This window comes from Nannospalax galili, unplaced genomic scaffold, assembly GCF_000622305.1.
Source record: "Nannospalax galili isolate Female #2095 unplaced genomic scaffold, S.galili_v1.0 scaffold1328, whole genome shotgun sequence".
Taxonomy (NCBI): domain Eukaryota; kingdom Metazoa; phylum Chordata; class Mammalia; order Rodentia; family Spalacidae; genus Nannospalax; species Nannospalax galili.
In genome coordinates this window covers 518,329-545,543 of record NW_008358795.1, presented here as the reverse complement: position 1 = coordinate 545,543, position 27,215 = coordinate 518,329, and the positions used below count along the sequence as shown (strand labels likewise).

Sequence of the window (27,215 nt, the reverse complement as noted above, 5' to 3'; positions counted from 1 at the left end):
GAAGCACCGCGGGCGGGCGGGGACCTCAGGCAGTGGTCAGCCCCACGCATCCTGAGGCTAGACCCGGCCCAGGCCCAGGCAGCGGCCAGGCCTCCCTCCGGCCCACGCCCTCTGCAGAGCTGTGGACCCGTGTACCTGCCTGGCAGACCACGCGGGACTGCCAGTGGGCCACCTAGTGTCCAGCCGCGGCCCCGCAGCGGTGGGCCCGCAACCAAGCAGGTGCTCGGGCACTGGAGCGACTCCACCGAACAACCTAAGTGCTAGGCCTGGGGAACTGGTCCACACACGCTCCCTTTATTGTTAAAACTTAAGTAGGTGCAATCCTCTTTAAGCTTAGAACAACCAAGGATCAGAGAAAGGCTGAGTGAGGACTGTGCCAGCCACTAGGGCTGGAAACCTTTGCCTGAAGAGCTGACAGGCTGGTGAGGAAGGACAGCCACGCCACCCGATGCCCACCTCGGTCTCACCTCCATATCCTCCCATTCCTCAACCCCACATCCTTCACCCTCACTTCACAGGGTGTTCATCCACCCTGACTTGACCACCTCCACTGCCCTCACCTAGTCGCGTATAAAAGAAGAAACTGCCAACCAAAATCAAAAATAGTGTTATTAATTTGGTGTCTCTGAAGTTTGTAGTTTTTAAGAGTTCTCCACACTGCTTTCCATAGGGGTTGAACCAGTGAACTAGTGAGAACTGGTCTTTTTTAAAGGAGTGGCACTAGACAGGGTGAACAGGCTTCAGTGTATGAACTTACACCAAGGGACATCTGGATACAAATGCTTGACCCAATAGGACTTTAACATATATGAGAGAATGCATGAAATCCATTGGGGGGGGGCTAAATTTGACTAAGTTCTGTTATAGTTTGTTCTATTAAATGCACAAAAACAATTAAAATTTGTACATTGTGGCACACACCTTTAATCCCAGCACTTGGGAGGCAGAGGCAGGTGGATCTCTGTGAGTTCAAGCTTTGCTTCTTTGGTTACAAAGTAGGTTGAACAATTCACAGCTTTTTATTCCCACCCCAAAAAAAAAAAAAAAAAAAAAAAAAAAAAAAAAAAAAAGACAAAAAGGAACAAAACCACCCTTGCCATGTCAGGCCCCAGGTCCAGGCCAAGGAGACCAGCCTTGCAGGCAGTGCAGGCCCAGGGGCAGAGTCAGTCCTGGCCACGGGCACAAAGAGGGACCAGCCCATGGGTTTGGCTCTTAGGGCCTGGCTAGGAGGCTACTGCCTCAACTTGGGGCATCCAGGCCTGATCAGGGAGAGGTCAGGGTCAAGGTTAGAGGTCTGGACTGTTCAGTTCTGGTACTCTGGCCAAAACTGCCAGAGGTCAGGGTGCAGACATCAGAGCCAAAGCCAGTCAGTTCTGTGGTCCAGCAGAGGGTCAGAGGCAGCAGAGTCTGACAACAGAGGCCTGGGATGGGATCCAGTGGATGCCAGGCTACTCAGTACTGATGTTCCAGCAAGGGCTGGGCAGCTGGGCTTTCACGTTCCTCAACAGGGGCAGACCAGTCACCTGGGGCTCCAGTGGGTGTGCCACTCTCCGGAACACTACTGTCCAAGCAAGGAATGTCCTGGGCGGCTGTTCTGAGGGGTGAGGCCTCAGAGCTGACATTAGGACTGAGGCTGAGGTCTAGAGGGGCCTGTAGAAGGGGACACAGATTAGAAGACAAGTAGACCTGAGCCTCCTGGGATCTCATTCTTCCATAGGTTCTTACCTGAGATTTGGGGGTGCCTCCTTTGGGGCTCCCTGAGGCTGGCTCCCCATCGGATCCTCCCAGTCCCTTCCGACCCCCCAGACTCCACTTCCCACTGGGTCCCTCAGAACTCAGGAGCCCAGGGCCAGGGGGCTTTGAGGGCCGGGGAGCCTCAGTGGGAGCAGGTGAGGCAGGGGGTGGTCCAGGGAGCCGAGGGGGAGGCCACTGCAGCAGAGGAGGGGGCCGTCCATCACCAGAGCCACTGAGGGAGGGCCGTGTACCCCAGCTAGGACCTGGTGGGAGGGGCTGCTCACTGCTGCCTGTAGGAAACAGATAAGAGCAAAGGCCTCAGCTGGACTGTAGTCTCACTCACTGGTTCAGCCCAGCCTTGCCTGCTCACCTGCTGTGTTCTCAGGCGTGGGGTGTGCCAAGGGGGGATTATTGCTGAGGGAGGTCAGGCCGCCACCCCCACCACAGTCCGAATCATCCACATTCCCACCACTGTTGCAGCCAGCGCCACAGCCCTTGTGAAGCCTGGGTGGGGAAGGGGAAGTATTGGAGGTCTGGGACTAACACCTGAGGTCTCCTTTGAGCCTCAAGAATCTCATTTCTTGACTTTGCTGCCTAATTTATAACGTCTTTTGCTTAAAAATTGCAGGGCACTGTCAGTTTTCAGGGAAGGGGGGCCCCTCTGAGTAGGGGGGGTCCTCTCTCAGGTTCAAGTTTACTGGCTCCAGCACTTCCTCTCTGTGACCCTGCAGGGAGTGGCTTCACCTCCCAGCACACCCTGCTTCCTCTAGAAGTCAAAGAGCAGGAGCCCTCAGGAGGCCTGCTAGGCTGGGGTAGCAAGCAGCCAGGGCTCACCTCTCCCAGCTGTGCAGGAGCCATCGGGCGATGGCGCCCAAGCTGATAGGGCCACCCCACAGTGCTCGAAGCTGGGGGTGGCTGCCAGCCAGAGAGGTGGTAAGGGGTGACACGTAGATGGGGTAGCCCAGTGGCTGGTCGCAGGAGGAATTGATCATGTTGCGGAGTGCCTGCTTGGCATTCTGGATGCTGCCACGCTCAGGATTACGGTTACGCAGAAACACCAGTTCCTGTTGCTGGCCAGCCCACAGCCCACGCACACACTCTCGGTTCACCTGTGGACAACCACACCAATGGGTCAGGCACTGGCACCAGGAAGGGCCTCGGTAGTAGGGCAGGTTAGGGCCATCCCCACCTTGATGACCCGGAAGCTGAGGTGACGCCGGTTGAGCATGATGATCTTGTACTCATCAGATGCATCATCCATGACATGGCGCAGGGCTAGCAGGGAAGGTGTGTTGCTGAGGATGGCACTGCGCCAGGCAGGGTCACCCTCATGGGAGATAACCAGCCGCTCCTCGTTGGACGCAATGGCATCATACAGGGCTGCTGGTTCTTCATACTCATCAGGGGAAGTGAAGTGGTCCTGGTAGGGAGGACAGGAGTCAGGGCCCCTGGCTGGGGGAGAGACTTTAATCCCCCAGCTGCCCCCACACACAGCCTTGGCACTTCCCCCACCTGGTGAAGCTTGAGGGCCATGCGAACCCCAGGGGCAACTACACGGTGAAGCAGGTCCATGTCGGCAAAGACCCATTCGTCACGAGGGGAGGTAATGCGAAAGTCCCCCTTGAACAGGGCGTGCAGGCCATAGAGGAAGGGCTCCAGGCTGGGTGGGGAAAAGACATCAGCAACAGGGGGAGAGCCAGGAGGGGTCTGTGTCCCCATCCTGCCAAAGAAGCTAGTCTCTCGGTGTCTCTCAAGGACCGCTGGGAGCAGTCAAGGTTCTGACTACTACTTGTCCATTTGAGAGCTGTGCCACCAGGTAGAGGAAGCATGGTGTCCAGGAATGTGGAGCCGGGGGGTGGGGGTGGGGGCAGCAGATAGCCGAATTGGGCCCTTACCTGGCAGACATGCTGTGCGAGGCTGTCCCCAGAGCCCGGCGGCCCAGCACACACAGGCCGAAGCACAGTGTGACCAACGGTGAATTCCAATCCTGGTCCACGGGCTGTGGCACAAGGACCCCCAACTGAGCTCAGCTCAGACCAGGGACTAGGAACTTGGGTGGGGGTGGGATCCAAGCTAAGGGAGTCACCAAATATGAAGGGAGGGAATAGGAAGTCCAGGTTCCCAGAGCTGGGATGGGGCAGGCCCAAGGTATGGGTAGCCTGACCTGGCTGCGCCGAGAGGCACAGTACTGGATCCACTCAAGGTGCACAGCGCAGAAGGATGGCAGCGTGAGGCCAGAAAGGCGAAGGTCATAGTCTTCATCAACACTCAGTGAGAAGGTGGGGTCTGAGTCTGCGTAGCCAAGGGCCCGCACCGGCCGTAGGGCAGCTGCAATGCCCTCATGGTTCAGCCAGGCTTCCAGTTTTGGAGAGCAGCTCACATAGTAGATGATGCTCTGGGAGAAGGGGGGCAGGTGTCAGGAGTGCAATTCCACTCTGAAACCTCAGCACTGGGGAGAAAGCCTGAGTTACAGTGCTTCCTGTGACAAAGCTCCTGCAGCTCAGTCCAGCTCTCTGAAATTGCCTGGGGGAAGACATTCCCTATCCAGAGTGTGAGAACCAGTAGGAAGCATCCCACGTAGAGTGGCCCTGCACTATGACCGTGGTATCTGCTTGCCTCCCTCTTTCTGGCAACCCTAGAACCTGCCCCATTTGTAAGGGGAACTGAGCCTTACACAGGTGAGTCTTGCCCACTGTCATAACAGGGCAGACTGAGCTGGAATTTGAAGATTTTGTGGAATGTCCAGATCTTGGGGCCAGGAAGTCTACGTGCCCTGGGTCACCGGTCCCTTTAGGCTAAGAGCTGTGATAGCCACAGGACCTTCTCTAAAAAAAGCCAGAGGTTCACACCTTGTAGCAAAGTCCAGTGTCTGGCTACTCTTAAAGGGCCCTGTTGATACCTAAGCAGGGGCTGGGAAAATGAAGAGGAGCTTTCCAGATGGACATGGCTGACAGCACTGGGCCAGCAACTGGCAGTGAGCAAGGTTATGGGGAGTCCATGTAGCACCCTGAGATAGAATTGCTGGGGATGGCCCTAGGCCTGGTAAGTGGTGGGAAAGCCCTGGCTGAGAGAGTGGTGCAGCTGTCCATGGACAGGGTGCCTGGGCTGAAAGAAATCCAACAGGGCCATGTGGTGGGACACTGAGAGGCTAAGAGCCTGGACCAAATGGCCAGGGCAGAAGCTAGGGAGACCTAAAGCCTCCAACAGCTCCAACAGCTCCCTGGGTAGAGCACACGGATCGATGGCTACACTGTAGGGAGGGGGATTCATCTTGCACAGACATGGCGTTGGCATGAGAAGGCAGTCTGGTGAGGGCTGGGCTGCTGCCTTACTTCAGATTGGTCTTCCTGCCCAGAGAGCATCTTTATGATCCAGGTACTACCATATTCCCAGAGAAGACCCATCAGTACTGCTTCTAGGTCAGGAGAGAAGCTGGTCTGGCACATGCCACTGCAGTTGACTTTATTTTTTTTCGGTCTTTTTGAGACAGGGTCTCCCTGTAGCCCAGCTGTCCTGGAACTTACTACATGGACCAGGCTGGCCTCAAACTCACAGAGATCCACCTGCCTCTGTTTCCCAAGTGCTGGGATTAAAGGTGTGCATCACCACACCCGGCTTGCACTTGGCTTTTAACAGTCACTGTGGAGAGATTCTCAGAGGGAAGATAACACCAAGGCCCGGGACTTGCTAGTGAGAGTTCCTGCCTGGGAACATTCCTTGCAGGTAGTAGTGCCCAAAATGCTACCTGGGTCTATTTCACTGACCACACATGGGCCTCAGGACCACAGTGCCTTCCTGCACTTGTCCTCACTGTTAAGAGGTCTGAAGGCTGTTTCTTCTCTTATAACAGGGTCACCACATGGGTCCCACCTCTCCAGGGGGTCACCAGAGAATGCAACAGGGCCATGAGCATGCCATGCATGCAGAAGTTGAGGACCCGAGCACAAGGCTTGGCTTTGGGCAGCCGTGGAAGGTGGTGGCACTAGCCAGAGGTTGTATCTTGTCTCCTGCCCACTACATTTGATGATGCCCTCGGCATGGCCAAGGCTGTACAGAAGCTGGTCTGGCCCACCTCAAAGGCTCAGCACTGCCACACCTGGGCTCCTAGAACAGCTGTGACCCAGCCCTGCCTTGTCCATAGGGCTTCACCTCCGCATCTTAAGCACATCTCCAAGAGCCTCTACCTAGCTCCATTCTGCCCCTCTTCTCAGGCTAGGCTGAGCCAAGCTGGCTTCAAGGGGTAGTCATCAACCTGGTTTCAAGGGGTAGTCGTCAACCTGGCTTCAAGTAGTCAACCTGGCTTCAAGGGGTAGTCAACCTAGCAGGGCCAGGCTCATTGTAGCCTGCAGCCTCGGCCTGGCCTCCACCTGGTACACAGCCATCGAGATATAAGTGACTATGAGTGTGACTCCTGGGAAGCAGTGGGGAGACCTTGGTAAAGGCACTGCTCTTGAGATGGGTCGGGAATGTCGATAGGACTGTGACACCTGGGTAACCTGGGGTTGCGAATGTTCCTCTGGGTTATGGCCTGCTTAGAAAAGTGGAAGGACAGAGCCCCACAGACTCCTCCCTAAAAGTGGTTGGTTGAGTAGACAGAAATGAAGGCTTCTCAGTTCTTCCAACACGTGACACTGAGAGATGTCCACGGGAGCCTGAGGCGAAAGAACAGATGGCCACATGAGTCTGCCTCAAAGGGAACCTTAGTTGGACAGGCTCAGCAAGCCCAAGTCACTCCTCTAGGCCCCACAAAGAGTTTCAGGATAGATCCTGAGATCACATGGAGCCTGAACTGTGACCACCAACCCATCGCACTCCCACAGTGCCTGTATTTTCAGCATCACAAAACCTCATTATTCCTTCTATGCCACAAGTCTGCAAAGCCCTACTTCTCAAGGGGAAATGGAGACAGGACAAGGGAGGAATATTCTAGGCTGCCCCTAGAATCCCAGCCCAGAGCTCCAATCCCTCACTGTGTCTTATCACTCTCAGATCTCAAGACCCTCTGTGGCCTGGCTTGGAGACCCCAGGCCAAGGCAGCAGACCTCACAGGTTGAGGTGCCAGGCCTGGGTTTAAAGGCTGGCTCTGTCACATTCTAGTGCCAGAGTTCCAAGCAATCATTTCACCCCATAAGCCATTTGTCTGTGTGCACGTGTGCATGTGGAGGCCAGAGGTTAACATCAGGTGTCCTTCTCAATCACTCTATGGTATATTTTCAATCAAGGTCTCTCACTGAACCTAAAGCTTACCAATTTGGGCAGACTAGGTGGCCAGCAAGTCCTGGGATTCTATATCTACCTCCCCAGCTCTGGAGTGTAGGCGTATACCACTATACACTGTGCCCTTTTACAGAGATCTGAACTCAGACCCTTGTGCTTGTACCATAGCACCTTACCAACTAAACCATCTCCTCAGCCCCCCTCTTCCTCCTCCTCCTCTTTTTTTTTTTCGGAACAGTCTCACACAGGCCTTGAATTCCCACTCCTTCTGCCTCCACCTCCCAAACAGCAGAATTACAGTGCAATGCAGCATCTATGCAGGGAGTCATGGGGCCTCTCCAGGTTTGTGTGGCAAAGTCTACCCAGCTCAGCTCAGGTGAGGAGCCTAGCACAGTGCCATCCTCCAGTAAAGAACACCACTTGGTTCCTGTGATTACCCACATGGCCACTGGCAGCACCACCACTATAACCAAGCGGGGTAACGCATGGACCAGGAACTGGTAGGTTTTGTTTTAATTTTGGTACTGGGAGTTGAAACGAATGTCTCATATGTGCTAGGCATGCATTCTACCACTGAGCCACATTCCCAACTCTGGGCTGGAGATCCTGAAAACATACCTCAGCCAATTGTTCCTGCTGGGCCCAGTAGCCTGGAAGAGGGTCCATGCATGTGCTGACCATGGGCCCTTCACGCTCACAGCCTGAAGTAGGACTTGTAGAGCATGCAACAGGGAAAGCCTGCCCTGGGCACCCTTTACCAGGGCCTCTGTGGCCTAGGCACACTTTAACCCGGGCCTCTGTGGCCTGGGCACCCTTTACCAGGGCCTCTGTGGCCTGGGCACCCTTTACCAGGGCCTCTATGGCCTGGGCACCTTTTACCTGGGCCTCTGTGGCCTGGGCACCTTTTACCAGGGCCTCTGTGGCCTGGGGACCTTTTACCAGGGCCTCTGTGGCCTGGGCACCCTTTACCAGGGCCTCTGTGGCCTGGACACCCTTTACCAGGGTCTCTGTGGCCTGGGCACCCTTTACCAGGGCCTCTGTGGCCTGGGCACCCTTTACCAGGGCCTGTGGCCTGCTTTCTGGAGGTAACGAGGCCTATGCTTCCCTTGGCCAAAACAGGCTGCTAACATTCCAGAAGTCAGGGCACTGAGGATGCTCACAGTGCTGAGCTTAGATAGGATGAGTCACTGCCCAGTCACCACCTGCCTGCCATACCTTGACATAGTAGGTGATGAGGATCTTGCGGAGGTCGAACACCTGGAGCATAGAGGCAGCGTTGTTGTCACTGATGCTGTACCCTTCTAGCACGTATTTGCTGGCTGTCACCTCCCAGGCCAGCCAGCGCTGCCCAAAGGCAGCGTTGAAGGACAGGACCCGTGGCAAGTGGCCAGGCTCACAGCAGCAGCAGCCCTCGTCCTCCTCCACACCTTCAGTGATGGCCTCCACCTCGCGCTGCTGGCAGTATGTGCCTGTGAGGAAGGGTGCCCAGTCAGAGCCACTAGAACAATCCGGACTTGCTCTTCCCAGCAAGCGCCCCATGTGGCACTACAGACCTGCTGCCACTCAGCCTCCACCCTGGACACTGAGTAAAGGTTACTGAAAGAATGGATTAACAAATGAGGTACTTTCTCCTCAACCCCAACAGTCACAGTGGGAAGTCGGGGAGCAAAGGTTTTGGTCTCCCATTTAGAAAGGCAAAGACTGAAAGTTAAAAAAAAGTGACTTGTGGAAATGGGCTGGGAAAAAATGACTTGTTCAAAGTCGTGGTGCTTATAAGCTGTGCTTGGAGTAGCTTATCCTGCACCTTAAAGATATAACATTTGAACCAGGTGTGATAGCGCACTTGGGAGGCAGAGGTAGGCGGATCTCTGAGTTCAAGGCTAGCCAAGTCTACATCGTGAGTTCCAGGCCAGCTGGAGCTACAGGGAGACCCTGTCTCAAAAAGACCGAAAAAAAAAAAAAAAAAAGAACATCTGAGTTCCTGAGAACAAGGAGCTGTCATATCCAAGTGCTGTGCATGGTGCTTCACAAACACCCCATTAAGACCACAGAGCAGGCCAGAGTCTGACACAACAACCCAGAGCTCCAGGCCTCAACTTTCGAGAGTGACCTGTGGACTCACTATGGGCTCAAAGGCAGGAGGAGGGGATGTCGTTAGACAGTGATTGGCCAGACTGGGAAATCCAGGCTTAAGAAGAAGAGCACCTTGCTGAAGATCACCCTGCAAGCCAGGCTGAGCTGGACTGAAATCTGGCCCTCACACAGTATAAAATGCTGTGCCCTGGCCCAGGCCCTGGTCATGTGTCCCCTGCTCCCCTCTCCAACTTGGTCTTGTGGCTCACCCCGGAACTCAAGGCCACGCAGCTGGAAGGTGACGAGGCCATTGCCAACCTCGATGAGGTGCACCAGCGCATTGAGGTAGTCGGAGGCCAGGACAAAGCAGTCACCAGGGCCATAGTTGCCCCAGCGACCCAGCACCAGATCCCCACACAGGGTGTGCTGCAGCGAGCGTGTCAAATGCTCATAGAAGATGGAGTTGAGGTTGTTATCATCTGCGCCTAGGACCCAGAACAAATGTAAATGGGCAGATGACATATAAAGACTTTCCAGGGAGCCCTGCCAGGAAGCTCCTGGATGGTTGTATACGCACCAGGGTTCCGGTCTAGCTGTGTCACCAGGCGGGTGTTGGAATGATCCACACGTTTAGTGCTGTTTAGAGAGAGAAACAGTGTGTCAGTGTGAGCAAGGCTACCCACTGGCACATCCCCTCTGCCCGGGTTCCACCCTGGTCCTCTCTGAGCTCACACCTCTGTACTATGAGCAGATGTCTCCTGTGACAGTCCCACCTGCAGCTGTTACAAGAGGGGGTGACCTGAGAGGACTGTGTTTTCACAGGCCAGGCTGCCTCCGAGGCCTTGGCCTGGTCCAGGTTTGGCTCTCAGCAGACTCACCCCTCAAGTGTCCCACTGATGCCAAGCACTCACACCCTTGCTGTGGGCATCCAGAGCCCTTTCTGGGGGGCTTTCTGACCAAGGCTTCAAGGTCCCATCTCCTTGCCAGTCATCAGCGTCCAGCTTTCATGATACTTACTTGTAGTCCCGTTCCCAGAACTTAAGGGGCCTTGCATAGGACATGATGAAGACAGCACTGCCCAGCAGGGGGTTGAGCGGTGTAGAGAAGAGCCCCGAGAGCAGGGCCTGGACGAACAGCATGGCCGAGTCTGGGTATGAGTCAAGGAACTGACAAGCACATGGGACCATCCTGCTTCCCTCTCCTCCCTCCTCAGCCCCAGGCTGCAGTTCTTCCCACACATTCCACCCACAAAGGAACAGCAGCTGGATACGTGGCACAGCAAAGGGCTGGGCAAAGGCATGGAAGGCTGAGCCCCAAGTGATCTGCCAGGGTGCGATGTAGGTCAGCACGAAACGCAGCTTGTACAGCAAGTCCCACAGCTGCAGGCATCAATGATGGGGAGGAGACAAAACACACACAAGGCCACTTCTGCTGGTCGGGTTTGCCAAACCTCCAGACATCAGGCCCACCGGAGCCAACCTCAAGACCACTCCCAGCCCCTTCTCTCCGGACTTGGCTTGAAGCACCTGATATCATGGGTAACACCCAACTGACTCAAAAGAACATTAGCCACTTAATTCCCACAACAACCCTGGGAGCTTCCTATTGCTTTCCCCAATTCAGAGATGGGAAACTTGGGATTCAGATATGTAGAGAAGTGACTTGCTTAGGTCTCATAGCTCAGTCACCGGTAAGGAATTCCAAGAGATGACTCTAAACCCTGCCCTCAGAAGGGTGTAAGCCAAGCCTGGTGGGACAGGTATTTAGGAGGATGAGACAGGAGAATCACAAGTTTAAAGCCAGACTGGAGCTGGAGAGATGGCTCAGAAGTTAAGAGCACTGGCTGCTCTTGCAAAGGACCCAGGTTCAGTTCCCAGCACCCACATGGCAGCTAACAACCGTCCCTAAATCTAGGGAATGTGACACCTTCTTCTGGCCTCTGCAGGCATTATACACACATGGTACACATATACATGCAGATAAAACACATAAAGTAAAAAAAAAAAAAGAAAACAAATTTAAAACCAGCCTGGACTACAGAGCGAGTTCAGGTCAACCTGTACAACTTAGTAAGACTCTATCTCCAAATAAAAAGTAAAGACAGCTGAGCTGGGTGTGGTGGCACATGCCTCTAATCCCAGCACTCGGGAGGCAAAGGCAGGTGATCTCTAAGAGCTCTAGGCCAGCTTGGCCTACATAGCAAGTTCCAGGCCAGCTGGGGCTACAAGGAGATTCTGTCTCAAAAAGACCAAAAGAAAGGTAGACAGCTGGCAGAACAGCTCAGTAGAATGTTTGTCCAGTACTACCCAGGCCCTGAACTCAAATCCAAGTTAATGGAAAGGTACCTTGCTGTGTCTGTTGCCATGCTAGGCCAGGCCAGCAAACAAGCAGCAAAAAGAAGAAAACTCAGGGGCCCATGGCAGGTGGCAGGCAGCGGGCTTAGGATAACTGAGGGAACGTTTTTTTGTTCAGAGTAACTCCCAAGCCCTGAGTGGGGAACCTCAGAGTCTGGGAGAGCAGCTAGACACCCAGGCCCTAGGTGTATACTCTCAGTTCTGAACCAGGCTCCAAGGCAGTGGCTGTCAGAGGGACAGAGCTGAGAGGTTCTATGGCATCCAGAGGACAAGGCCAGGTCCTGACATCACCCCACTGGACCTGGGGTGAAATCCTGGCTGGCCACCAATTCCCAGAAGGTCCGGAGGCAAGTTCACCCTTTGAAGCCTCAGCCTGCTCTCTGCAAGGAAAGGTGGAGGAATCCCTTCTCCTCAGGCTTTTGAAAATGCCCAGAGCTAAAGTAATATAGGGCAGCAGGTAACAGGGCTGCAAGTTCAGGTCATGCTCTTTCCCCACCCAGGAAGAAAATTCTGCTATGTCTGTTGGTCGGCCTGAGTCTGGGCCAAAGCCACCAGCTCACCTTACTGCAGAGCAGGGACATGAGGAAGTAGTCCAGCAGAAAGCCCTGGGAGAGACGTGGGTAGTCAAAGTGGAAGAGCAGGACGGTGAAGGCCAAGGTCAGGTACTGCTGGGGTGGGCAACAGAAGGCCGAGCGTAGCAGCTTCAGCCCAGCCACAGTCATCAGCAATGCCCGGCAGCTGTGGGTGGAGCAGGCATTCAGACATCGCAGGGGCTGAGGAAGCAGTGGGCAGACACCCCATCCCTAACCAAACAGCCTGAATACAACCCCAGGCACCTGCTAGCCGTTGGAATGGCCCTTGTTCTTTTGGGTCAGTGACTCTTAGGTTCAGTCACTCTAAAAGGGGTGAAAGGGAACACACTGGCTTCAACTGATAGGTCATCAGGAGCTGGGGTGCTACTTTGGTTTGCAGGCCTCTTAGGTACTACCCATTCCCTTTCTAGGCCTCAGGTTCCTCAAACGGGAATCAAATGTAGATATCGAGAATGGCCTAAGGGGAGCAAGCAGTCCTCACTAGAGGCAGAACTTGTCTGGGTGGCTGACAACAGTGTGGGCATCGACCGTGAGGGCGTTGAGCACCACAGCAGGATAGATGAGGTACTTCTCAACACACTGCAGGCCAGCATAGAGCTTCTCAAACCACATCACCTGGGCAGCACCTGCAAGCAGAAGGTGGGGTGTCCGCCAGCACTGTCCTCCATGGGCCCTCCTCCCAGGGCTGAGGGCCAGCCACCCCAGGGCCAGAAAGCACCCAAGAGGGCAGGCAAACCAGGGGTTGTGTTATCCTGGGACCCAGAGACTTCAGCAAACAAGGGACTATCCTCGGCAGCCCGGAATGAGGATGAAGAGCCCCACAGAGCAGGGGCTCAACATGCCACTTGGCACATCACAGGCTCGGGGTAGCGGCTTTGCTGTCTATGGAAATAAACCTGACAATAAACTTTTATAGACGCCCACCAGAGATGGGCACAGCTCATGCAGAGCAGGCTGAAGAGGCCGGGTACAAGGTGACCCCAAGCGGCAGGCCCTTCTGAGGGACAAGCTCCCTTGGTTTCAGCTGATGGAAGATACACACGGTTGCTGGTCCAAGGAAACAAAATCTCACATTGTTTAAGAAAAACGAGGACCAGAGAAATGTCTCAGGGTAAAGGCACTTGCCAAGCCTGACAAGTTCAAGCCCCAGAACACATTTGGTAGAAGTTGTCCTCTACCCTCTACATATATGCAGTGGTATACATGTACACACACTAAATAAATGAAAAAATTAAATTGTTAAAAGTGGAAGGAAAAAAACTGACTCCACCAAGTTGTCGTCTCACTTCCACATGTATGCAGTGATGTGTGTGCACACAATACATCTTTCTGGTTTTTTTAATGTGTTCTGCCTACACATATGTAAGTGCATCTGTGATGTGTAACGCCTATCAAAAGAGGGTATTGGATCCCCTGGAACTGGAGTTATGGAAGGTTGTTAGTGGCCATGTGGGTGCTGGGAACTGAACCCAGGTCCTCTGTAAGAGCAGCCAATGCTCTTAATGGCTGAGCCATCTCTCCAGCCCTAACACATCTCTTTTTAATTAAAAAAGGGAAAACAAGCCGGGCGTGGTGGCACATGCTTTTAATCTCAGCACTTGGGAGGCAGAGGCAGGCAGATTTTTGTGAGTTCAAAGCCAGCCTGGTCTACATAGTGAATTCCAGGACAGCTGGCACTACAGGGAGACCCTGTCTCAAAAAGACACACACACGCACACAAAAAAAAAACCAGTGCAGGCTCGGAGCATGCAGGGCAGATGCAGAGCAGGGAGTTGCGTTCTCTGGAGTCTCGGACCATATAAGATCTGGACATGTCCTTCATATTTGATTGGATTTACAGTGGTTTCAGCAGTGTGCTGCACTTTCTAGGATTATGTAAGAAACTGCCAACTTGGTGTTTCTTGGATTGGATAATGCAGGGAAAATAACATTGCTACACATGCTGAAAGACAACAGACTGGACAGCACGTCCCAACGCTACATCCCATCTCAGAACTCACTATTGCTGGCATGACGTTTACAACCTTTGATCTGGGTGGACACGTTCAAGCCCAAAGAGTGTGGAAAAACTACCTCCCTGTTATCAATGGCATTGCATTTCTTGTGGCTTGTGCAAACGATGAAAGGCTGTTAGAATCAAAAGAACTTGATTCCCTAATGACAGATGAAACCATTGAGAATGTGCCTATATTGATTCTTGGAAATAAGACTGACAGACGAGAAGCCATCAGCGAAGAGAGGTTAGGAAAGCTGTTTGTTTTATATGGTCAGACAACAGGAAAGGGCAGTGTGTCACTGATAGACCTGAGCCTGGCCTCTGGAAGTTTTCACGTGCAGTGTGCTGAAAAGGCAAGGTTATGGGGAAGGCTTCTGCCGGGTGGCACAGTGCATTGGTCAGCAACGGCGCTTGTCCATTCCCATCCCGGCCTCCTCAGCGATCCATCACCCAACATGCATAACTTGAATTCAATAGACTTTTGTTGGTTTCAAAATAGGTGTTTTTTAGATTATTAATACTCTACTTAATTTGAGTGAGACTTGAAAAGTGATTCAAGTTGGTTTGAATATCATAATGTTAGCTTTCTAATTCCAAACAAATAGGTTTTTTAAAAATATTTTATTTAGCTGGGTGAGGTGGTGCAGGCCTTTAATCCCAGCACTCGGGAGGCAGAGGCAGGCGGATCTCTGTGAGTTCAAAGTCAGCCTGGTCTACACAGTGAGTTCCAGGACAGCTGGGGCTACAGGGAGACCCTGTCTCAAAAAAACAAAAAAAAAAAAAAAAAAGAAAAAAGAAAAATTTTATTTACTATTTTATGTGTATGAGCGTATTGCCTACATGTATGTGAGTGTGAGTGTACCCATGTGGTGCAATGCCGTGGAGGTCAGAAGGGTGCATCGTCTTCCCCTGGAACTGGAGTTAAGGATGGTTCACAGCTGCCATGTGGGTGCTGGGAATCAAACCCGGGTCCTCTGCAAGAGCAGTCAGTGCTCTTAACCCCTAAGCCATCTCTTCAGCCCCCCATACGTATACTTTTTACAGTTTATAATTACTTGGTGTCTCCCCAGCACCATTTATAAAGAGCAACTTTCCAGCAGTACAGTTGAAGCAGTTTTTAACAATGTGAAACTACAAATATAAACCAAAAGCTCATCATGTGAAATTTTTTATGTACTTTTTGGAAGTAGTTTTTAAATTTTAGATGGTGTGTCCACCTGTCTTGAGTGGGCATGGTGGTGCACGCCTTTAATCCCAGCACTTGGGAGGCAGAGGCAGGAGGATCTCTGTAAGTTCAAGGCCAGCCTGGTCTACATAGTGAGTTCCAGGACAGCTGGGGCTACAGGGAGACCCTGTCTCAAAAAGATCAAAAAAAAAAAAAAAAAAAAAAAATTCCCTTACTGTTTTCAATGCTTTTTCTTATGCAAATGTCATGCAATAAAACAAACTCTAATGCTTAAAAAAAAAAAAAAAAAAAAGGAGGAAAACAATAAATGTAACCTTTGTAACCTTTGTGTCACCAATCAAGTGTTCAAATTCGGGCTGGAAGGGTTTTCTAAAGACTGCCCAGCAACAAATGGCAAGTAGCTCTTCCCCACTGGTGGCGATTCAGGACGAGAGACCCCTTTCCCTTTCTGCTCTCAGAGACAAAGGAAGGCAGGGGAAGGGCCATGCACAGGCTAAGAGTGTGGCAGAGCCAGAGGTAGGGCTGCAGCTGCCCCAAAGACACCCTCAGCAAAGGGGACCACACCTGTGCTCCAACCTGAGCCACATGCAGCAGGGCACTGGGGGAGGGGCAGGCGACTCACCTCGCACTTCATACTGGCTGTACTCCAGTGGCTTCAGCACAGGCTGCGACAGGCAGAACCAGGGGAGCTGTTTGCGGAGCTGTGGTAGCAGGTAGTGTGTGAAGAGGCCCACGGCCCCAGCCAGCGCATACAACACGAAGCCCAGCACAGACTGCAGGAGGAAGAGGCCATGCACTCAGCTCAGCCAGGGCTCAGTTCACCAGGCTGGGTGGGGGCCACTGAGAGCCCTCAGGCCCAGTAGGCTCTGACCTAAACCAAGAGGAGGGTGACCTGCACGACACCAACCTTCAGGGCGATGAAGACAGTGCTGGCACTGATGGCAAAGGTGAGCACAGCGATCACCACACACATCACTAGGTCAGAGTGCAGGACCTCACGCTGCAGAGCGAGGAGAAATGGCTTAGCTGCGTGCTGCCCAGAGTCACATGTCCTCCCCAAGCCCAGACCAGCCACCTCTCCCTGCTAGAGCTCTCCACTCCTCACCACCGACTGGCGCATCTTCTCTGGCAGTGGGTCTGGGGGCTCCACCCGGGCTGTCTCTAGGCTCCGCTCCTCTAGCTCAGGAAAGAGCTTGCTCCGGACCAGAGACCTAGAGGAGACAGAGTCAGAGGCCAAGGCTGGCACCACTGCTTCTCACAGGTTCTGTCAGTCTTGGCTGCATGCACTGGCTCCCAAGCCCCTGGAATGCACATATAAATACCCAGGGAGCACACACACACACACATACACACACACACACACACACACACACACACACGTGCACACAGTAGGGCAAATGCAGCACCCACCAGAGCACAGTGGGGTCACTGCTCTGCCGGCTCAGGTGGTAGGACAGTGCTACCAGGAGGCCACAGAAGACTGAGAAGAGGACAGGGACGTGCTGCTCCGGCCAAGGTGTCTGGGGAGAGAACCCATTCTGGTCAGGGGAGGTCAAAGTAAGCGTCGGGAGGTCAAGGTGCTCAATGTGAGAAGTCACTGCTGAGTCCAATTCATAGTCCTGTGCAACAACCCCAAGGGTCTCATGCCTGTCTCCCAAGGCCTTACCTTGATGGCCCCAAAACAGAAGCCATAGAGCAGAGCAGCAGCCAGCAGGCTTCGGGTGAGGCTGAAGACTGCGGTGAGTGGGCTGGTGGCAGCTGCGAGCAGGGAGGAACAGGTAAAGCCCAGCTCTGACCTACCTAGAGCCCCCACTGCACCTTGTCCCACTGCTCCTCAGCTCCCACAAGTTGACCTCCCAGGACACCACCCTCCTCCAAGAGGCCTTCAGAGCTTCTAGTGGTCTGGGAAGAAACCACTTGCCTAGGGAAGAGAGGAAAGAGGAGGAGGGGAGACAAAGGGAGGAGAGGGGCAGATCCTGTGACCATATTAATAGATACAGAAAAGGCTCCATAAGAACTAGAGCTGTACATCCAACCCGCCGGCCCTCCTGGCAACAAACGACTCCCCACCCTCAAGCCACCTGTGGGCACCATACCTGTGCCTCCAAAGCCATGCATATCTATCTGTTCCAGGAGGTACATGAGGCAGGTGTTGACCTGGGGCAGGAGGCCCAGGAGGAAGACGAACGGGAAGCACAAGGTGAACACTGGCCAAGAGGGAGAGTGAAGGCCCAGTCAGCCAGCCAGCCTCCCCTTGGCCCACCCTCCAAGACTTTCTCCTTTGGGTCACCCCTGCCCTGTTGTGCCTCACCTGTGGCCACATCCCGGGCACAGAAGAAGAAAGAGGCGGAGAAGAGTGTGAGGCCGTAGAGGGAAACAGGTGGGAAGGGCTGAGCTGTGCCCAGGGCATCCAGTAGCCAGATGAGTAGACAGCAAATGCAGAAGTAGACTGGCCGGCTGTATGCAATCACCCAGTTGTGGCCCTAGGAAGTGGGCCAGTGAGGAGCTGGGCCTTCCCCAGTAACCACCTTTCTGGCATGTAGATACCCAACATGTCCCAGGCCTGGCCATATCCAAGCTAGAGAGCTGGGCAGGACAGGAGCATGGGGTGTGGTGAGGGAGCTCTGCTCCTCTCCCACCATAGCCTCCCACCTGGTCTCAGCTCCTCCCAGGACCTCCTAGCCAGTGGCAGTGCTCCATAAGTACTCACATGCATGGGAGATGCTGCATCAGGCTGCACGCTCTGGAAAAGACAGAGATATGTTGGTAAAAAGAGTCAGTGAAGGGTGAGTAAAGACCCTGAGACCTGCCAGCCCCACCACTTAGTAGTGGTAAATGACCAGAGCAGGACCCCGGACGGTTCTAGGCTTCAGTGTCCTGACCTGTCAGATAGGCGGCTGGCTACAGGGGACCCTACTCACAACTACATTATACCTACACCCCTCAGACCGAGAACAGGGAAAAGGGAAAGGCCTCAGACAGTTGAGGAGAGGACTCCAGGAGCCAGGCTGACCTTGAGCAAGGAGTACTGGCAGGAGGCGATGACCAGGCAGAACTGGAAGACCCAGATGTCAGTGAAGAAGCCCTTGAGCAGCAACAGGTATCCAAGGAAGGCAACCAGGCTGCTCAGCCCAACGCCAAAGATGTTCTCCACTATCCCCCGTGTCCTATGGAAACACGAGAGTCAGCGAGGACCTCCTGCCCCAGCTTCTCGGGTAGGTATGGGAGACAGGACTGTCTAAAGGACCACCTCTGAGACTGCTTGTGCCACCCTCTGGGGAGCCAAGTCTATGGTCTCACAGTGGAGAGGTCAGGCTGCCAAGAATTCAAAGTGCTATCATTCCTGGACCATGCCCATTTCCCGCTCATGCTGACACATGGCTACAGTGTGTGCACATCAGGACATGCACGATGTGCACAGGAGTTGTACTCCACCCCGTCAGAGTGGTAAGACAAGGCCAATGGACAGGGAGCCAGGGTGGAGGTTCTAGGCAAGTCCTCTAGAGCAAAGAAGTCACCTGACTTCTTGATCTGACTTTCTGGGTCTTTGTTTCACTCTCTGAGAATGGGAAAGATGAGAATTGGTTTGAGAACTTCTTTGGGTCATAGCACTCAGTCAAATGGAACACAAAAGGGAAGAAAACACCCAGGAGGGAGCAGCTAGGAATCATCTGCTTTGAGCAAGGCTTTGGGAGAAGAGTTATCACTGTACTCTCCTGCCCCCTGCCACTCCTTCATACCCCAGAGGAACCTAAAGAAACCAAATGGCCAGCCAGGAAGATCCCTGAAAATTCTAAACCAGCCTGAACTACACTGTGAGTTCCAGGTCAGAACTCAAGCCAGGTACAACAATGCTCACTAATCTTAGCACTTGGTATGTGAGGAAAGGAAGATCAGGAATTCAAAGTTAGCCTCAACTACACAGCAGATTTGAGTCCAGCCTAGACTATGAGACTCTCAAAAACAATGAAACAGAAACAACAGAAGAAACCTAGACCATTCTGTAACCATTGAAGCACTCAGGGTCTCTTATGCCATGGCCATTTGTTTCCATAGGCTCAAAGTCTGGAAGACCAAGGTCCTGGCATTTTCCAGGGATTTGGAGCCAATGACTATGGGTACTCACCGGTCCAGCAGGGCCAGCAGGGCCAGCCGTTCATAGCGCACAGAGGTCCAGCGGCCAGGAAGAAACCAGTACTTGTAGCTGTGCTGGGCACGGGGCGGTGCCTCCTCCATCAGTGTCTGCTCCTGGGATTCGTGCAGGGAGTCCTGGTCCAGCAGGTCAAACTGCAGTCCCCATAGCCGCAGCCATCAGCCCCGCCACCCCCATGGCCTGTCATCACCCCTCCCCCAGCACACTGGCCTGAATGAGCTTTTGCTTCAGTACACCAAGTCCCTGCTGTCTAGTGGCCCTGTGGCCTGCCCTGACTCTCCATCATAAGCTTGTTCCTTGCTCCACGTTCCTAGGATACGGCTTGATTGCTGCTAAGAGCTGCCAGGTGCCAGAGTCACCAAATCCCATGTCCATCTTCTTCACTCAGAATCCTCAGTGAAGTCCACTTTGTCCTTCAGGACCTAGCACAAATGCTCTCTCCCCCAAGATGGAGCCATCACTGTACTATGAGGACCCCACTCAGGAGCACAGAGCATCTGGCTCCAAGGACAGGCTAGAACTGTAAGTCCTTGAACAAAGTACTTAACTTCTTTAGGCTGGGTGTACCCTTCAACAAGCATTCATGGGCTAGTGAGATGGCTCAGGCTTATGGTAAAAGCACTTGCAATGCAAGCCCGACAGCCAAAGTTCAATCCCCGGGACCACAGTGGAAGGTGTGCTGCTTAGTTTTCTCATCAGCTTGATAAAAACTAGAAACTTGGGAAGAGGGAGCCTCAATTGAGGAATCACTTCTATCAGACTTGCCTGTGGGCATGTCTCTGGGGCATTATCTTGATTTCTGGCTGAGGTGGGAGGGCCCGGCCCACTGTGGACAGTACCATTCCTGGGCAGGTGGTCTTGGACTGTTTAAGAATGGCAGCTAAATGCTGGGTGTGGTGATGCATGCCTTTAATCCCAGCACTTGGAAGGCAGAAGCAGGCGGATCTCTGTGAGTTCAAGGCCAGCCTGGTCTGCATAGTGAGTTCTCTACAGGGAGACCCTATCTCAAAACAAAACAAAAACAAAAACAAACAAACAACAAAAAACCCCAAACAAACAAAAAGAAAGGCAGCTGAGCAGCCAGGGGAAGCAAGCCATCGAGCAGGTTCCTCCACAGCCTCTGCATCAGTTCTTGCCTCAACTTCCTCCAGGACCATGACCTGAAAGTTCTAAGTTAAATACACCCTTTCCTCCCCAAGTTGTTTTGGTTATGGTGTTTAATCATAGCAAACTGGAAAAGACCTGACTCCCAAAGTTGTCCCCAATCTCCACACACACATACACATCCATTCACATTCTCTCTATCTCTGACTCTGTCTCCCTCTCCCTGACCCTCTCCTGGGCCTGGCCCTACACTGGCAATGGAGAGCCCCAGATGCACAGCTTTTCCTGAAATTGGCCACTAGCTGGATAGCAAGGGTGGCACTGTAGATCTCACATAAAGGTTATACAGAATGGGTCAAGAAGGGGCAGCTGGGCCTGGCAGCAAAGATCTGTTAGGTACTTGGGAGGCCGAGGTAGGAGCATCACAAATTCAAGGCCTTGCCTGTGCTATAGAATGACTTTAAGGCCAGGCCAGCCTAGTCTACTTAGTGAGACCTTGTCTCAAAATAGGAGGGCTGGAGATGAAACTCAGTGAGAGTGCTTGCTTAGCATTCAATCCCTAATGTCTCATATATAAATACATACATACATACACACACACACACACACACACACACACACAGACACACAGTCACATGGAGGATTCAAACACTGCTCAAAGTCTACTTGTGGCCTATGGTGTTAGATACACTGGGATAATTCATTCAGGATTACTCTTTAAACTTTGAGAACATGTTTGAGGTGGGTCTCTGGTTTGGGGCATATGTATGTGTGTGTATATATATATATTGATTGAGCCAGGATTCCACTATGCTGCTTGGGCTGGCCTCTAATTCCTGGCTCAGCTGTTAGAGTAGATGGGACTGAATGAAGCTGAGATCATGTCTAATGCACTCTTAGTACTTCTGCTACACTGGAATGACTGGATACATCATAGTCCATCAGAAGTCAAATACGACACTAGCAGTAACTACTCTGACCAGGCGCATTAATAGGTAACACCTCAGGCAACCAAACACATGACATTCCAAGCATGGGAAACTGAACTGCTTCCGTAGGTTATCACTGTGAAACAGCCATTGTCTGGTGCTGCTCCCCATCCAGGAGCAGGATGGTACTCCAGACACATTTATGAATAAGCAAATGATTTCCTGAGCATTCAGCTCCAAGGTCTGTATATCCTGTCAAACTATCAAAGGCTGGGACACAGTAGTGCCCCCAAGCCCTTCCTCAAGGGGTTTATCCCTCCTGGGGTGCCAGGTTCTCTGCCCAGGCGGGCCTTAGTGATCTGCTTACAGATACCCAGTCCCCTGTTCCCTCAACACAAGCCTTTCACAGCTGCTTCTCACCTCTGGGATCTCCAGGGGCACCCGGCGCACCTGCATGCCCTGTAGAACCACGGGCCTCGGCTGCAGCAGGCTCAGGCCTCCTGTGGCCTCAGGCACATCAGCTGAGTGGAAACTGGAGGAATGTGAGTGACGGTCCCTGTGGGGACAGTGGCCATGAGGGTGAAGGCCATGAACAAGCCCTGGAACTGGGTGGGACGGAAGCCAACAGGTGGTGCTGCCTGTCCCAAGGGTCTGAAGCCTTGGACTACCTGCCCCCGCCCCACCCGGGAGTCAGGAGAAGATGAGTAGGCAGAAGTGCCTTTTTCACAGGCCCTGGGCCACATGTGGAACCTGTGCTCCTTGACCAGAGCCCAGCTTCCTATAAGACTTATTATTTGAAGGACGAAGGAGAACCGCATGCCACAACCCCTATCCTCCTCTCCTCCAAGGCCTGTGCTGCCCCATCACAGCAAAAGAAAAGCAAGGTCAGGCTCAGGACACTCCCCAGAAATATAGCCTACCAGGCCACTGGCCAACAATATGCCCAGCCAGGAGACTCACCAAGCTCCATTGGCTGCCTGCTCCCCCTGCTGCCCCACAGGGTTTTCATAGCCACCTCCTGCCAAGCCAAAGGTGTAGGACCGCCGCACACCTAAGACCGAAGTATGGTAGCACTGTCAAGGACAGGGGATGCCAAGGCCTGATCTAAGTGGTATCAGAGTCAACAAGTGAGGAGGAACCCTTTGACAGTCCCCTCTCATGGCAGCCCAGCCCCTGGGGACCACGTGTTAGATAGGAAGGGGCCTTAGGAGCGAGCGCCTGGCCCATGGTCAGCCTGCCTTGGCTACGGCTCTTTTCTACTACTAGCAGCCTGTGCCTTGGTCCCCTCCTCAGCAGAGCAGGGATGATGACACCCACACCTCACAGATGCTGCAAGGATGACATCAGGCAACACAGGTATAGCACTTGCCCCAGAGCCAAGGGAGAAATAAATGACCAAAAATGCCATTGGTGGGTGGGCTGCCATAGATGACTGTGGGAGACATAGACAACTGGGTGGGATGGGGAAGGACTCACCACTCTCGTCGTAGAAATAGTGCACAGCACCCTCAGAGGTGTCATCAAAGTTGCTGGCCTCATGTACGTTGGGCCCAGCTCGGGTAAGCAGTAGTGAAGAGGCGAAGTGCAGGGCAGAGGGTAGAGTCAGTGCCCGGGAGTGGGAAGCAGCCCGGCTCCGCTGAGTCTCCTGCAAACTGCTGGAGAGGGGCCAGCCTTAAGTCAGCACCAGGTAGAGCCAGCTGGCCCCTCGCTCCTGCAGCCAGAGGGTAGATGCTCACTTTGGTGGCGAGCCCATGACAGAGGCTGGAGGGGTAGGGTTGCTGCCTGCGTTGTGTCGTCTCCGGATCGCCTGGGCCCGCCTGACGTTGCTTGTGCACTCCCGCTGGCCTATCTCTTCAGGCGCTGCCCAGAGAGAGGTCCAAAGCTTAAGTGATAGGTTTGGATAAAGCAGGGGAGTGAGGAGGGGCTGAGGAGGGAGGACAAGGGAGAGTGAAGTGGGGAGGGGGGATGGGGAAGGTGCTCCAGCACGGAGCTAAAGATCAGACCTAGTGCAGCACACGCAGGCCAGGGCACCTACAGCCACTCTTGCCTTGGTTTCCTCTTTTGGAAATAAGGACAACACTGATCTGCCCTGGCCTACTGGAGCCTGAAGGATGAGCATGGATGATAACAGTCTTTGGGGAACAGAGGCTCAAGTGCTAACCACAGGACCTGGACCCAGGCAGCTGGGCCCTGCTGACCTTAGAGGTATGGCCACATTACTTAACCACTGAGTCCACATCCATCTGTTGCCTGAGACAGAGGCTGAGCTGATGCCAGCTAGGCCTGCTGCAGCCTGCTTTCTGCCCAAACCCACACCCAGCTCCCCTCCGTCACACTGACCCCCGGGACCAACACTCACCTCCTCCCACAGCACCCTCCTCCTGTAGCTCTCCCCGCCAGCCAGGCTGGTTGGCAGCAGGTCCCCGATGGGCCTCAGCAGGCAGCACAGCAGGCTCACCAACAGCCAGCTCCACTCCTGGCTGAGCCTCCAGCTCAGCCTTGGAGCCAGCCAGAGGAGCCCTTAAGATATCACCTCCTGCCCCATCCATGCTCAGCACACGCGCGTGAGTTTTGGCACTAGCAGTACTGGGCGTCCGCTGGGTCCCATAGGGCCGCTTAGGGGGCAGAGCAGTCCCCTCCTCGGCCCCATGAGGGGCCCGCCGCTTCCGAGGGCCCCCTGCTGCACCCCGGGAGCTCTCAGGTGAATAGCAAGAAGTGGATGAGGAGCTGTCAGTACTGTAGCGGTGCTGCGATCGCAGACTGGAGGCTGGGCTCAGCTCGCTGCCCTCACTGGTGTCTTCATCCTCAAAGAATCCTCCGCCTTCAAGCAAAGGCCTTCTTGGGGCACCGCCAGGTGGGGAGTGTCTTCGCACAGGTGGCCGCCGTTTGCTAGGCCGCAGCAGGGCCAAGTCCTTGGGCCGCACAACCAGGAGTGGCTCAGCCTGGCCTGGTGGTGTCCCTGCTCCAATGACTGTGTCAAAAGAACGCAGTGTGTCATCTGATGGGACCCCAGCATCTGGGGAGGCAGGCAGGTCAGCTTCAGAAGGGGGGTCTGTGTCACTGCCCTCAGGGGCATGCGCAGCAGGAGGGCTGTCCAGGTGTGTAGAGTCAGTCTTCTCACTCTTGAAGCTGCTCAGAGTCTCCCTGTCAGTGCCACTAAAGCAGGAATCTGAAGAGCCAGCTTTCTGGGGCATGGGCTCACCTGAGCCCCGCCGGTCAAGGGGCTGGTAGCCTCCAGCTCCCCGACATTGTTCCCGTCGACTGCTGGTCCTCACTAGGGCCCGGTCAGGCCGGGTCAGGGTCAGGAAGCTCTTGCTCAGCTCCTGACTAAGGCTCCCTTTCAGTAAGGGGCTCATGGGGGTGTCTGCCACACTGCTTCCACCCCAAAGAACTCCATCTCCAGCCAGGGGAGAACGCTCGGAAGAGTCCGTGCTGGGGAGAGAGGGGTCTGGGATAGCCCCTGGGGGTGTCTGGGGAAGGTCTCCAACTGTCAGAAGAAAGGAAGACAGGATGAGAGAAGGGTATACAGCAATGAAAGGAAATGAACAGGGCTTTACAACTGCTGCTTTCCCGGAGAGCACAACCAGGGCAGGAATACCGAGGCAGTCCCATCTGGGAGTACAAAGGGAGTCTCAGGACGTAGCCAGAGTTGGGATGATGCAAGGACACAACAGTTGGTCTTCCCACCAGACCCCAGTCCTGCTTCGCCCACTCACTCAGTTTCTCTTGAGAGCTGAGCTTCAGCATCTCTCGATCAGCAGAGGTCACAATCACATTGTTGCTGCCTTGCTCCCGTACCAGCTCCTTGATATCTACAATCATAGCATCAAAGTTGTCACCAGGACCTTGGGGTACTCTTATACTGCCCTGTTCCATGCCACCACATTCCAGCCCTGACATCAGCTACCTACCTCTGAGGGGCCCAGAATCCTCCATCCGGGGAAGCAATTCCTGGATAGACAGAGAGGGGTACAGGGGAACAAACAGGGCAAGCAGGGTTGGAACAGGCCCACAATGGACTAGCTCCCAGGGCAGCAGTAGGAGGAGCCCAAGACTGGAACCACTCACCGAAACCTGGTTGAAGCCAAACACAGAATGCTGAGAACTGCAGCGAACAGGGGGTGTGGAACTCACTTTCCGGAACACTGTCATCTCCATACCAGGGTCCCTGTAATGAAAAGTACAGTAGGGCAGAAGCTTTGGGCTAATCTCTCTTCACAGTTTCTAACCATCCTTAACGCTCCTCCCTCTTCAAGAGTCCTTTAATTTTGGGGCTGACTGCAGGACAAGTGCTTGGGGCCAATGTTCCCTCACTTCCCTCTATCTTCCAAGATATAGACACAAAGAACCATCAATCCCCAAAACAGCCACTGCCCAACCCACCTGGGAAGACTGCTGTCCCCCTGGGCAGCTTCTTCTTCCTGCTCCCCCATGGTAGAGTTGCGTTTCTCCACGATCTCGCCCTGGTCGAACATGGCATGCAGCCGGTAGTTCACAGTCTTGATGGTAGCGAAAATGACAGCTACCACTAGGCAGTATGCACCTGCCACCACCAAGCTGGGGGGCAGGACCTGGAGGTGACAGTAAGTCAGGTCCCCTCTCACAAAAGCTCTGCTCCCTCAGGGATTTACCTGGCCACTACCGTCGTGGCTAGAATTCACCCAAGGTGACCCCGCCCAGAAAAGGAGAGATTTGCTCTCCCTTCTATACGCATCCAAACTCTACAGCGAGCTTTCTCATTCCACACCCCAGGGCACAAGCCGTGGTTCCCATTCTGCCAGGCTGCCCTTCCTTTCCCAGTAGTTACAGGTGGCTGCAGCTTCTCACCATGTACAGCAAGAAGGGGAAGATGAGCAGAAAGATCCAGACATAGAGATGGAAGCAGTTGGAGAAGGTGCTCTGATGCGGGTCGAAGAACCAACCGCCGGTGAGCGAAGCCCACACGCCCTGGCGCAGGATCTGCAACACCTGAGACCCCATGGCCCCGCCGCTGCTGCGCGCGCCCTCCTCCCGGGACCCTCATGGGGGCGGCCCGCAGCCCATGCCCCGCCTGGTGCCCGAGGGCCCCGGGGCCCGGCCTAGCGCTCACGCCATGGCCTCCCCCAGCGGGGGAGGGGGATCGGTGGGGCAAGGGCGCGGGCAGGGGGCGGGGCCCGCCGGGGCAGTCAGCGGTGTAAGGCCCGGGTGCAGGGGTAGGACAGCATCAGGGGCGGGGCCTGGGTTCCCACCCGTGGCCCTGAACTGTTCGGAAGGGCCGAGCCAGCAGGCAAGCGCCGGGCACGGGCCGGGCACCCGTCGGCGGCATCCAGAGGTGGGCGTGGGGTGGGTACTCCCGGAGTGCTGGTGCAAGGTTCCTTGGCTTCGGACCGGGGAAAGCCTTGGGACTCTGAGGTCCACTTCAGGGGTCGCAGGTCACTCGCTCGGGGCTCTGCGTTCGCCCCGCTTCTCCCGGTGCCAGCCCAAAGGGGAGGCCGGAAGAAGGAGCCGCGAGCCGCCAGCCTGCAGTGGCGCATGCGCCCGGTAGAACCAGTTGGGACCCGGAAAAGGAAAAACCTGACAGCGTGAGTGCGCAAGCGCACAGCGGAGGCGAAGGTACGGGCTGGAGTGGACCTTTTGCGCACGCGCAGAGTCCAGCTCGGAAGCATCCCAGCGGTAGAGACGGTTAGGCGCATGCGCGCATCCTGGTGCCTCGCCATTGGGTAATGGAGCTGTCATTGGCGCAAAGCTCTTCCAATGAGACACAGGAGGCGGTTAAAAGATGGAGGCGGGGACTCATCAGAGCTACTTCTTCTAGTCTTGTGTTACCGGGTCACACCCCTCCCTAGGTCGCCCACACCTTAGTGCTAGACCTTACGTCACAGTCTGTGACTCCTCTA

At 54.3% G+C, this 27,215-nt stretch overlaps 1 protein-coding gene and 1 pseudogene across 6 annotated transcripts; one reads left to right on the top strand and one right to left on the bottom strand.

The window, feature by feature from the left end:
* Positions 1-1,038: 1,038 nt before the first annotated feature.
* Pcnx3 (pecanex 3) lies at positions 1,039-26,870 on the bottom strand. Of its 6 annotated transcripts, none has more exons than XM_008822193.3 (35): positions 26,167-26,870; positions 25,723-25,910; positions 25,408-25,507; positions 25,251-25,290; positions 25,056-25,151; positions 23,699-24,826; positions 23,076-23,199; positions 22,816-22,994; positions 22,300-22,390; positions 21,760-21,895; positions 19,280-19,440; positions 18,167-18,320; positions 17,864-17,896; positions 17,465-17,636; positions 17,250-17,360; positions 16,820-16,911; positions 16,564-16,673; positions 16,259-16,364; positions 16,061-16,153; positions 15,776-15,926; positions 12,453-12,597; positions 11,939-12,116; positions 10,295-10,403; positions 10,042-10,171; positions 9,602-9,660; positions 9,294-9,509; positions 8,167-8,420; positions 3,899-4,129; positions 3,630-3,733; positions 3,247-3,394; positions 2,924-3,154; positions 2,569-2,843; positions 2,105-2,238; positions 1,726-2,024; positions 1,039-1,650 (listed from the first exon to the last, which is right to left on the bottom strand). In XM_008822193.3, exons 1-35 carry the CDS (start codon positions 26,317-26,319, stop codon positions 1,453-1,455), a joined length of 6,129 nt encoding a protein of 2,042 aa, XP_008820415.1. In that variant the 5' UTR covers positions 26,320-26,870; the 3' UTR covers positions 1,039-1,452. The 6 variants fall into 6 exon arrangements, with proteins under 6 accessions (XP_008820415.1, XP_029414032.1, XP_008820418.1 ...); XM_029558172.1 differs by having other exon boundaries at positions 19,280-19,422; XM_008822196.3 differs by having other exon boundaries at positions 19,280-19,401.
* Positions 13,753-14,435, top strand: LOC103725036 (annotated as a pseudogene).
* Positions 26,871-27,215: the final 345 nt, after the last annotated feature.